The 13,042-nt window shown below is 36.1% G+C and overlaps 2 protein-coding genes across 2 annotated transcripts in view; both read right to left on the reverse strand.

The window, feature by feature from the left end:
- LOC125811266 (PHD finger protein ALFIN-LIKE 4-like) overlaps positions 1-13,042 on the reverse strand; it is a 141,897-nt gene that overhangs the window by 89,366 nt on the left and 39,489 nt on the right. The window lies entirely within an intron of this gene.
- Positions 806-5,170, reverse strand: LOC125811260 (uncharacterized). Its single transcript, XM_049490762.1, has 4 exons — positions 5,062-5,170; positions 4,365-4,505; positions 2,605-3,682; positions 806-2,042 (listed from the first exon to the last, which is right to left on the reverse strand). The coding sequence occupies exons 1-4, from the start codon at positions 5,168-5,170 to the stop codon at positions 806-808; spliced, it is 2,565 nt and encodes an 854-aa protein (XP_049346719.1).

Raw genomic sequence — 13,042 nt, forward strand, 5'->3', positions numbered from 1 at the left:
GACTTAGAAACTTTGAATCTCTATCACTAACAATTGTTTGGGGAACACCATGCAATTTCATCACATTATGAACAAATAAGGTAGAAACATGAGATGCATCATCACTTTTATGACAAGCAATAAAGTGAGTCATTTTAGAAAATCTATCCACAACAACAAAGATGCTATCCTTACCCTTCTTAGTCCTCGGGAGACCAACAACATAGTCCATGGAAATATCTAGCCAAGGGCCACTAGGAATAGGCAAAGGGGTGTACAACCCATGGGGTTGGGTACAAGATTTAGCATGCTTACAATTCAAACACCTAGCACAAATTCTTTCCACATCTCTTATCATCTTAGGCCAAAAGAAATGTTCACTATGAATAGCTAAGGTTTTTGACACTCCAAAATGATCCATCAAACCTCCATTGTGTGCCTCTTTCATTAACAACTCTCTCCATGAGGACATAGGTACACAAAGCTTTCCATTCCTAAAAAAATAGCCCTCCTTCAACTCAAACCTAGGAGTTCTAGCTTCATTACCCTTCTTAACAACTTGTACACACCTATTCAAGCTCACTTGACACTCCCCAAAGACTTTTTCAAAATCATCATCATTAGAATATAACTCCTTCAAACTCTCAAAACCCATCAATCTAGAAGTCAAGGTATTCATCAAAGCATATCTTCTAGATAAAGCATCCGCCACAATATTCTCTTTGCCTTGCTTATAATTAATCACATAAGGAAAATACTCAATAAATTCTATCCATTTGGCATGCCTTCTATTAAGCTTATTTTGAACCCTAATATGCTTCAAAGCCTAATAATCGGTTCTAATCACTAACTCCTTATGCCACAAATATTGTTGCCAATTCGCTAAGGCTCTCACTATGGCATAAAGTTCCTTATCATAGGTAGAATATTGCAATGGAGCTCCTCTTAACTTCTCACTAAAGTAAGCTATGGGTTTCCCTTCTTGCATCAAGACCACACCAATGCCTACTCCACTAGCATCACACTCAATTTCAAACATCTTCTCAAAATTGGGAAGTTGAAGTAAAGGAGTGGAACTAAGTTTCTCCTTTAAGATTTTAAAGGCTTCCTCTTGTTTTATACCCCAAATGAAAGGCTTTTCCTTTTTTATGACCTCGGTTAGAGGAGCAGCTAGAGAACTAAAATTCCTCACAAACCTCCTATAAAAACTTGCCAATCCATGAAAGCTTCTAACATCACTAATGGACTTGGGGGTTGGCCAACTCCTAATAGCCTCTACCTTCTCATCATCTACCTCAACTCCACTTGAGCTTACAACAAAACCAAGGAAAACAACACGGTCCACACAAAAAGAACACTTTTTAAAATTCACATACAACTTTTCATTTCTCAACACATCAAAAATCAACCTCAAATGCACATGATCATCCAAGCACTTGCTATAAACCAAAATATCACCAAAATAAACCACAACAAAATCATTAATAAACAATTTAAGTACGTGATTCATTAGTCGCATAAAAGTTCTTGGTGCATTGGTTAGCCCAAAAGGCATTACCATCCACTCATATAATCCAAATTTAGTTTTGAAAGCGGTTTTCCATTCATCTCCGAATTTCATTCGAATTTGATGGTATTCACTTCGCAAATCTATTTTAGCGAATAAGGTAGAACCACACAATTCATCTACCATATCATCAAGTCTAGAAATATGATGTCGATATTTTACCGTAATTCTATTAATGACACGACAATTTACACACATCCTCCATGAACCATCCTTCTTGGACACTAGAATCATGGGCACTGCACATGGACTTAAACTTTCTCTTATCAATCCTTTTTCCAAAAGTTCCTCAACTTGTATTTGCAATTCTTTAGTGTCTTGATTGTTGCTCCTATAAGCGGCTTTGTTGGATAGTTGAGAACCCGGTACAAAGTCAATTTGATGTTCTATTCCCCTCAAAGGAGGCATTCTACTAGGCATTTCTTCCGGAAATAGATCTTCATAACCTTGCAACAAAGAAGAAACAACACCTGGCAAAGATAAAGATGTTAGTTCACTATTAGAAAGAAAAGAACATCCTTTAGGTTTAATAAGTATGACTTGAGTATCATCCTCAAAGTTTAGCTCTTTCATGCTCTCTTGATTTTGTAAAATCATGCACATCTTTCCTTTTTCTTTGACCTTTTGTTTTTCTTGCTCATCTTTTTTTTTTTTTTGTGATAATTCATTCTCACTTGAGCTCTCAACCTCTCTTTTTCCTTCTTTTGAATTATCATTTTTCACTCCCTTACTCTCCTCTCTTTTTTTTCTTTCAAGTTTTTCTTTCAACTCTCCCATTTTTCTATATTCCTCTCCCACTTGAAAAGGAGAAAGAGGGTTAAGAATGTTCTTTTTACCATCCTTAACAAATGCATATTTATTGGACCTTCCATCATGTTTTACCCCTACATCATATTCCCTTGGCCTTCCCAACAATAGATGACAAGCTTGCATAGGTACAACATCACAAAGCACTTCATCATGGTAGCTTCCAATCTTGAACTTTATCAACACTTTCTTGGTCACCTTGAGTTCACCACATTCATTGAGCCATTGCAACCTAATAAAGTTTTGGATACCTTCTTGTTGGAAGTTTCAATTGTTCCACCATAGATACACTAGCAACATTTGCACAACTTCCACTATCAATGATAAAGAAACATAATTGCTCTTGAACCCTACACCAATTATGAAACAAATTTTTCCTTTGATCAAGATCTTCCCTCACTAGAGTACTCATACTCCTCCTTACAACAAGAACACGTTTTCCATCATCATTAATTTCTTCTCCATCCCCTTCTCGCATAAATTCATCACTACTATCATCCTCTCTATGGTCATCCTTAGATTCATCTTCCGTTTGATAACCACCATCATTCAATGCAATGATAGTTCTTCTATTAGGGAATTCATTTGATTTATGTCCATATCCTTGACATTTAAAACACTTTATTTTAGATGGAGTTTCAAGTTTAGATTTGTTACCTAAATCCTTGTAGTCCATCTTTGGTTTGGCTTTGTCAAAATTGGACTTGAAGTCCTGCTTTACACCTTTGGAGTTGTCCCAAGTAGGAGATGATTTCCAAACTTCTTTATTTTTTGCCCATGAAGAAGAAGATTGCACTCTTGGTTTGTTTTCCTTTTGATGTCCCTCCACCTTGAGTGCCATTTGATAAGCTTCATATAAAGTAGGAAGACGATGCAAATCCAATGGTTGCCTTACATCTTTATTTAAGCCCGAGATAAATCTTGCCACAAGATTCATCTCTCCATCATTGACATTAGCTCGAAGCCTAGTATGCTCTAGCTCCTCATAATACCCTTCCATACTCTTGCTTCCTTGTTGAAGATTGTAATATTTTTTGAGTGTATCTTGTTCATAATTTTGACCCACGAATCTTTCTCTCATTCTTCTTCTCATGTCATTCCAATTTGTAACAAAATTTCTATTCACCAAAGCATCCCTTTCAATTTTCTCCCAGCATGTAGAAGCAAAACCCTCAAGGTGACTTATAGCATAATTCCTTTTTTTAACATCGCTCACATTGTTGAGATTATATTGTCTTTCAAGCTTCACTATCCAATCAAGGTATTCATTTGGGTCACTACTTCCTTTGAAAAATGGAAGTGTATCCTTGATGTTGTTGAATCCTAGATCTTCATCATCATTCTTTCGATTATATTCTCTACCATCAACCGGATGCCAACCGAGTCGGTTTTTTCTCTTTTAGCGACGAACTGAGTCGGTTTTTTCTGATTTTTTTTTTAAAAAGTGAAGGACTGCGTCGCTTTATTTTAATTTTAATTTTTTTTTAATTTCTAAAGGGCGACACAGTCCGTCGCTTTTCTGGAAATTTTATTTTTGAAAATCCCAGAAAAGCGACGGATAAAAGGACACTGTCCGTCGCTTTTCTGGAAATTTTATTTTTAAAAACCCAAAAAAGCGACGGACTAAACCACGTTGTCCATCGCTTTTCTGCAATATTTTTAACAGCAGAAATTGGCAGTTTCTGTTGCCCACCTGCAAATGCAATTCAATTCAATTCTATACTATTCAGCCCAATCAAACACACAATTATAAACAATCTAAACAATACATAAAACAACAAACTTAAAATAACATTCAAAAGTATCTAAATCATAAATTAAAGACTTATAAAGTCTTTTAAAATTCGTTTTAAAATTTCAAAAAGTTCATAAATGTCCAGAGATCTAAACTAGGGAGTGAGATCTACATAATCATCCTCATCACTCTCGTCGTCGGTGTCATCAGGAGCCGAAGTAGTAGGTCGACGAGCGAGGTTCATCACTTCTTCTTTGATTTGTTGAACGGTCTCACTCATGCTTTCTTGTTCAGCTACTTTTCTTCGCTCCGACTCTGCTAGTGCCGCTGTAAGTTTAGCTATTTGATCCGACATAGCAGCAATCTGAACACCATCAAGTGCCTCGGCTTGACGTGACGATCCAATACCTTCTAAGCCTGATTGAATGCGTCTAACATCGTTTCGAGAGCCTAGACCATAGCATCTGCCCTTGTGTGTCCCCCCTACCACTTTTTCTTTCCAAATCTGAGTGGACAGTTCAGGTGTCAATTGAACCGAACTATCTAGATTCTCAGCGACGTACTTATGAAAGTCATTTTGCATATTAAATATAAAAATTGACATCAATATATATACATATCATAAATATATTCACTATTGATATATATTATTCATATTAAATAACTTACAAAAGTTCGTTCGGCCCTTTCCTCCACCCACACATCCGAATCCGACTCATTTTCTTTCTTCATGACATGAGTCTTTTTGAAAACCTCTGGTTCAATGGGAGTGCGTCCCAATTTTTTTTCCTATAAATAAAAACTGAAATTTATAACGATATATATGTATCAACTAATTATTTATTTAAAAGTTTGAATTAGAACTTACCATCTCTCGTGCAATTGTTCCAACCGTCTTTGCACCTCTGGTGTGCAACGAGCCACCTTTAAGACTGCCTCTAGCATTTTGGCTTGATCTGATATTGCCTTAAACGTTCACCACTATCTCGAACGCTCTTTAGCCAGCTAGACAGTCTGGTGGATGCCTTCCTTTCAAATGTGGTCCCAATGACCAAATTGTACCTCGACTCCCAAGTACACATAGTCTGAAAAAAATTTGAATAATGTTAATTAAATCGATAGTAAAAAAAAGTAAAGTATACTAAACTTAACTAAAAAATATATACCTTAAAGTTATTAAACATCGCCTGGCGTATACTGTTTGGAATCTCGCTCCAAGAGTGATAAGCTTGTGTATAGAGTCTTCTAACACACTATTTTAAAGCCCGGGCAACATCCTTTGCAGGATACCACCTGCAAAACACATAATAAATATGTTAGTTCACGAATAATATATTAAAGTATAAGAAATAAAGAAAATAAACTAACAAATAGATAACAAAACAAACTTACAATGATCGATCCGGTTTAATCATGACTCTACCAAGTCTGTCATTCTGGCCAGGAGCTAGAGCAGACATCGTATCATGTGGTGTAGCACTAGGTACAACTGTAGACGAGGGTGATACATCAGGATGCACAAAACGCTGAGTCAATGGAGGTGTACTGGCCATAGCATCTGACTGCTCGCTACTAGAATCTCCAAGCCTCATGGCAGATAACTGAGGAGATGTACCTGTGAGAGATGGAGTACCTGCCGATAAGGGTCGTGCTCGACGAATAGCCTGTAAAGGTAGGTCCTCATAGCGTCGTGAAGGCAATGCATGTAAAGTAGATGAAGCACCAACTGGTCGACGATAATTAGGATAATATTGTCAAGGATCCGCCATACCAAACGGAATAGAAAATAAATGAGTATCATGGCTGATGCGCTCTGGCGCAGAAGAAATAGATCCTGCAATATCCTCAGGATCTATCGGTCTCCTAGACTTCTTCTTCTTAGCCTGTTTAGTCTGGCCAACTCCAAGATTCCCGCGATGTCTATCACCGTCACCGCCTGATTACATCTGTATGCAAATTTACATGTATAATATATATAAAAATCATAAATTAAATAAAATTAGTAAAATACACTTACATATGTACTAACTAGCTTTCATTCTACACTATTCCTCCTCGCTTGTTTCAATTCCATCATTCTCCCATTCTTCCTCCTAAGTTGTTTCATTTTCATTATCGTCCCATTCTTCGTCATCAAATGATTCATTTTCCTCATTCTCGGATATTTCTTCCTCAACATTCAATATCTCATCATCAGATACTTCTTCTAATATGTGTTGAGGATGTTGTAGTGTGGTTTCCAATTCAACATCAACTTGTTGTTGAACAATTGCAACATCATTTTGATATGCCACATCTAAGACTTTGTCAATTTCAATTCTTCCCACAAGCTTACTTTTTATAACAACCCACCAATCAGCTTTGTCTCTACGCAATGGATATAAAGTGTAATACACTTGTTTAGCATGTTGTGCAATAATAAAAAGATCATAACTTTGGTATTTCCTGGTGTGCTTAACTTCAATTATATATGTTGATGGTCCACCTTTGTGCCTCTATGTGATGGGTCAAACCATTCACATCGAAACAATACAATTTTCTTATTAGGCCAACCTGAATACCTCACTTCAATAATCTCTTGAATGACTCCATAATATTCAATAGTTTGACCAGTACCATCAACATCACATTGTATATAGACACCGCTATTATTTGTTTTCTTGTTCCTAGATATTTCTTCAGTTTGAAACTTAAAACCATTGACACAATACTTATTTATTGCCAGTACTTAAGATTCAGGTCCAAGGGCTACTTCTTTCACTAATTGCAAATGTTGGACACTTGAGTATTCATCGTAAACCTACGCGATTGTTATTTCAAGTAATATAATTTAGTATAACGTGAATATATTATTAAATACTTAGTGATTGCACACTTACATAGTTCCTCAGCCATTTGGAAAATTCTGTATAGATGGCTTCATTACCCCATGTGTTTACGAACAAGCTGATCATTTTACATTAAAGTATTTCGTTAGTTAATGATCACTTATTAGTATGTAATTTAAGAACATATTTTTAACACTTACTTGACATATGATTGAATCTCTGGACAATTAACCAAAATATGTGTCACAACTGATTGCATTTCCATATCAGTGAAGCCTCGCTTTCTACGCTTTTTAGATCCTCGACCATTTTGATTAAAAATTGAAATCGGTGGAAATAAAGGATCAATATCGCCTTCATCATTGCAATTGGGCCTGTTTCTCCTACATGACACATCATGACCAAAGTAATAAGAATAAAAATCACCTGTTTCTCTCCCAATATGACCTTGAACAAATGATCCTTCGATCCTTCCCCTTTGCTTAATCGTTTGCTTTGAACTACCAATTTTTCTGCATGCATATATGTATATATATATGTTAATATATAAAGGACTTGGCGAATATATATAACTTAGTGAATATTTCAAATTGATACCTCTCAAATGGATACATCCATCTTGTTTGAACCGGACCTCCGAGGCGGGCCTCTTGTACAAGGTGAATTGGAAGATGCTCTATCACATCAAAAAAATCACATGGAAATATCTTCTCCAACTTACTAGTAGTGACAAGAATATTTTCCTCCATCCTATCTAAACTACTCTCCAACAACTTTCCAGAACACAAATCTTTTAAAAAAAGACTTATCTCTGTGATTGGTTTTCATATCCTTTCGGGTAGATGGCTAAAAGCGATATGAATTAAAGTTTCCATGAACACATGACAATCATGACTTTTCATACCTATCAATTTTCCTTCATTCATATCTACCCGCTTTACTAAATTCGAAGCATAGCCCTCTGGCATCCTCAAATTTTTAACCCACTCAATAATTTCACGTTTCTCATCCAATGTGAATGAAAAGCTGGCTTTAGGCTTAACTATTTTACCATTCTGTAATTCCTGCAGCCATAAATCTTTTCTCCTACAATATTCCTTTATGTTCATTCTAGCTTTTGGATTGTCTTTTGTCTTACCCTTAACATCCATCACCGTGTTAAATAAATTGTCAAAGTAATGTTTTTCAATGTGCATCACATCTAGATTATGTCGTTGTCACGACCCAAGCCTAGGGCCTAGACGTGACCGGCGAATGGGGAACCCGAAGGAACCCCAAACAAGCCTCATAGCGTATCATTACACATCCTTGGTCGCGGAAGCAATTAAAATGACCATAAGCAATAAGCATAATCAAAGGGGGAAATCGGGACTAAGGGAGCAAGAGAAAAAAAGAAGAAATGATACATAAATACCATAGATGAGTCAAGCTCAAGCATAATACACAACTTGTCCAACACCACCTCTAAACATGAGTACTTAGCGGGGGCCAAGACAAACTACCGGGCTCACCCTCATAGTCAAAACATAAATAAAAAGAAAAGTCTTATACATAGCAAAAGATCATGAGCAACGTCCCCGGAATGGAGGACTCACCAATAACCTTGATAGGAAATCGTGTTAGCCACGCGGAGGAGGATGGTCAAGCGGTGCTCCGGTCCCTACATGGTGACATCATGTAGGCATAGAGTATGCGTTAGTACGTTTGAATGTACTAAGTATATGGGATGAAATGCAATGCTACAATAGATGGACATCATAGGAAAAATGCATAATCATACCCGATAGATAGCATATTAAAGAAATGATATGTATAATGATGCTTACATAAACATCATATTTAGTGGGACGTAGTACATGTGTGGTGAGTGACCATCAATATAGTATTTTCCAAGGCCTACCACCCCCTTGGAGAGGCGAAAGAGGTACAAACCCCTCAATGTGGTTACCCGGGCCTACCACCCCCCGAGCTAGGGACCAAGGTACAAACCCCTCGATGTGGTTATACGGGCCTACTACCCCCCGTACTAGGCAACCAAGGTACCAACCCCTTGATACGGTTACCCGAGCCTACAACCCCCCGAGCTAGGCTTGGTCGATTCACAACACTTATATAGAGAAAATCATATACATGTATCCATTTCATCATCATTTCAATGATTATATGACCATCCGACTCATAGGACGTACATTGGACATTCCATTTCCTAAGAATTCTATCAATGACATTTTATCAAACACATGGTGGGCTATTGTTCATGTAGATAAAATTATGTCTTTCAAGAGTACTAAGTCCAACCAATTCCGAAATACATATAAATCAGCCCACCAACAACATACATATATATGTCAACCTTCATAATTTGATCATGGAAGCATGAAAATCATAAACATCACATAATAATTCCATTTCATGATAATATGCAAAAATAGACCATAATAGAATGTGTAGTAGTAATTCCATAATTCAAGAGTTCATAAATGATCATAAGGACCCATAAACTTGAAGTAAAATAGAGGATAAATGGTTGGACTTGTGGAAAAGAAGGTTTCCACAATCAACCCACATACCTCAACTTTGGAGAATCCTTGATGAAGATTGGAATGGAGAATTGAAGCTTGAGATTGAGTCTTGAATCCGGAATTAGAGCTTGAGATCTTTGAATTTGGTTGAAGATCTTGGTGAAATTTTGAAGAGGGCTTAGAGAGTGTTTTTGAGTGTTTTGAAGCTAGAAAGAAATATAACTAAGTATGGGACATATCCTTTTTTATAAAAGAAAAACGTCCGCAGCCCGCTACAGTAACTTAGCTCTCTGGAAATTGCAATTCTGCCCGGACAGGTTTTACGAAAATGATCATAACTCCTTCATCCTAACTCGGAATGAGGTGAAACCAATTGCATTGGAAAGCTAACTCAAAGGGCTTTAATTTAATAGGTGGTGGCCCTTCCAGTTCCTTGTGTGCTAAGAGATATTCCCCTTTAAAGTTGACCCTCCAAATCGCATTTTTTGCGATTTTCGAATTTTGATACGGTTGCTCTAAAATTCGGGTTAGACCCATTTCCCACTCAATTTGACCCCCTGAATAAGAATATGAAGTCGAATTTCCGAAATCATGCACGAATTTTGAGATATATGGAAATTACAATTATAGGTGTTTCCGAAGCACATTTTCGGACATTTTTGGGGTCGTTTCAGTCGTAGCAGATTCTCCTACCAATACGGCAACTCCCAAAATATGCTTTGTTTGATCCAATTATGTTCAACACCATATCCAGGATGTCTAGAAGGTGAAGCTTCTGTAACTTTAGGTAATTTAGAAATTCTCTTCCAAATTTGATGCCCTGTGAGTAATGGAGGTGGGGGGTCAGTTTCAACCTTATTTTTCCTAAATGCATTTTTCATCTTTCTAAACTCATGGTCCATTGGCAAGAACTGGCGATGACAATCAAACCATGCATTTTTTCTGTCATGCTTTAAACTGAATGCCTTACTATTTTCCATGCAATGCGGACATGCTAGATTTCCAGCTGTCATCCAACCAGACAACATCCCGTATGCAGGAAAATCATTAATAGTCCACATTAAAAAAGCACGCATGATAAAATTCTGCTTAGTTGATATATCATAAGTCAAAACGCCTTCAAACCACAATTGTTTGTGCTCATCTATCAATGGTTGTAGATAGACATCAATCAAACTTTTTGGATTCCGGGGACCTGGAATAACACAACTTAGAAAGATGTAGGGACTGGTCATGCACATTTCAGGAGGAAGATTATACGGAGTAAGAAATATCGGCCAACATGAATAAGGCGAAGCATTATTAGAGAATGGTGTGAAGCCATCTGAACACAACCCCAATCTAACATTTCTTGGTTCACTAGCAAAATCAGGATATACATTATCAAAATGCTTCCATGCTTCACCATCAGATGGATGAGACAAGACACTCGGCAACCTTCTATATTCACGATGCCATCTCATATGTGGGGCAGACCTCATCGATGCATACAACCTCTTTAACCAATGAATGAAAGGTAGATAATGCATCGCCTAAACTGGGACCACCTTTCCAGCCGGAGTCCTCTTATAACGAGTATGTCCACAAAACTTACAATTTTCTAATTCACTATCAGTCTTGTAAAACAACATGCATCCATTAACACAACAATGAATTCTATCATACGTCAATCCTAACTTGGACACCAAACGCTTTGCTTGATAGAAGTTCTTTGGTATGTTAAACTCCGGATTAACTAGTTCACCCAAAAGATCATCCATTGAGTCCATAGCAGCATTAGGAACATTCCAATCTGATTTAATATTTCATTAATCTAACCGCAACTGACAAGGCAGAATGCGGACTCCCTTCACATAGTGGACGACTAGACTCTTCTAATTGATCATAAAAGCGTCTTGCTTCTTCATTAGGAGCTTCATGAAAATATTGTTCCGGTTCCATCCCACCTTGAACCCCGAAAGCATCATTGATCATTTCATGAACCCTATCATGTTCAACCCTATCATGTTCAACTCTAACTTGTTCAACCCTAATTTGGCCATGTGGTGCAACCATATTATATACATCAACAGGCATCGAATTATAAAATATACCATCCAATCCATCACTTTCTCCATGATCAATCCATACAAAATATCTAGGCTTAAATCCATTACGGTACAAATGAACCATAACTCTATCTGGTTTAAAAAAATTTAAGCACTTACATGCACTACAAGGACACCTAACCAATCCATTAATCTTGAAAATGTCAAGTGTCAAAATATAGATATTCAATTATATTATAAATAAAATTTAATAATAATTTTACTAGTAGTAGTCCTAAAACTAGTTTAGTATTGACAAAACCACATTATTTAATTTAACTTATTTAAACAACTTAACAACTTTTTAACTTGAACTAGTTTAGTTTTGACTTAATTCCAACAACTAAATCCATCAACAAAACCACATTTTTAATGTAACTTATTTAAATTTAAAGCTAAGTGTCAACACTAGATGGACACAAATCGTTCTTGCAACATAGGATCAACTAGTGTTGGTACTCATGCTTCACAAATATATTATTTCTAAATTCAAAGCTAAGTGTCAACACTAGATGGACACAAATCGATCTTGCAAGAAAATCAATTTTGTCATCAATAGGATCAACTAGTGTTGGTACTCATGCTTAACAAATATATTATTTCTAAATTTAAAGCTAAGTGTCAACACTAGATGGACACAAATCGATCTTGCAAGAAAATCAATTTTGTCATCAATAGGATCAACTAGTGTTGGTACTCATGCTTAACAAATATATTATTTCTAAATTTAAAGCTAAGTGGCAACACTAGATGGACACAAATCGATCTTGCAAGAAAATCAATTTTGTCATCAATAGGATCAACTAGTGTTGGTACTCATGCTTAACAAATATATTATTTCTAAATTTAAAGCTAAGTGTCAACACTAGATGGACACAAATCGATCTTGCAAGAAAATCAATTTTGTCATCAATAGGATCAACTAGTGTTGGTACTTATGCTTAACAAACAATCGATGGACACAAAAATATTATCATAAAATTAAAGCTAAATATCAATACTAGATGGACACAAACACATTATTGAAAACAATTGTACTTGAACTTTAGAAATTTAGAAGCACCAACATTATCTCCTACTTTGATGAAAGAAGCAATATAGTCTTGTATATACTTTTTTAGATGTTGAGCTTCCTCAGTTGCCTAGCACGAAAAGTTCTTAAATTAGTGAAATTTCAAGTTCAAGTTCTAATTTCAAGTTCAAGTTCTAATTCTAAGTTCAAGTTCTAAGTTCAAGTTCAAATTCTAATTTCAAGTTCAAGTTCTAAGTTCAAGTTCTAATTTCAAGTTATAAGTTCAAAGTTCAAATTCTTCGTTCAAGCTCTAAGTTCAAGTTCAAGTTCTAAGTTTAACTTCAAATTCTAAGTTCAAGTTCAAGTTCAAGTTCAAATTCTAAGTTCAACTTCAATAATAATTCAAACTAGTCCTAAATTCAAAATTCAAACTAGTCTTAAAATCACAAATTCAAACTAGTCCTAAAATCCCAAAATCTAACTAGTGCTAAAATCCTAAATTCAA

This window comes from Solanum verrucosum, unplaced genomic scaffold (genome assembly GCF_900185275.1).
Source record: "Solanum verrucosum unplaced genomic scaffold, falcon-dt-bn FXZP01000524.1, whole genome shotgun sequence".
NCBI lineage: Eukaryota > Viridiplantae > Streptophyta > Magnoliopsida > Solanales > Solanaceae > Solanum > Solanum verrucosum.

What these genes read in the sequence shown, in the direction of transcription:
- LOC125811260 (XM_049490762.1), bottom strand. Translation starts at nt 5,170, where the DNA reads ATGTGTACTTGGGAGTCGAGGTACAATTTGGTCATTGGGACCACATTT. An exon ending in CGTTCGAGATAGTGGTGAAC is followed by an intron (nt 4,506 to 5,061) that starts GTTTAAGGCAAT and finishes GCATTCAATCAG; the next exon opens with GCTTAGAAGGTATTGGATCG. An exon ending in TTGAAACTTCCAACAAGAAG is followed by an intron (nt 2,043 to 2,604) that starts GTATCCAAAACT and finishes TCTTTCTAATAG; the next exon opens with TGAACTAACATCTTTATCTT.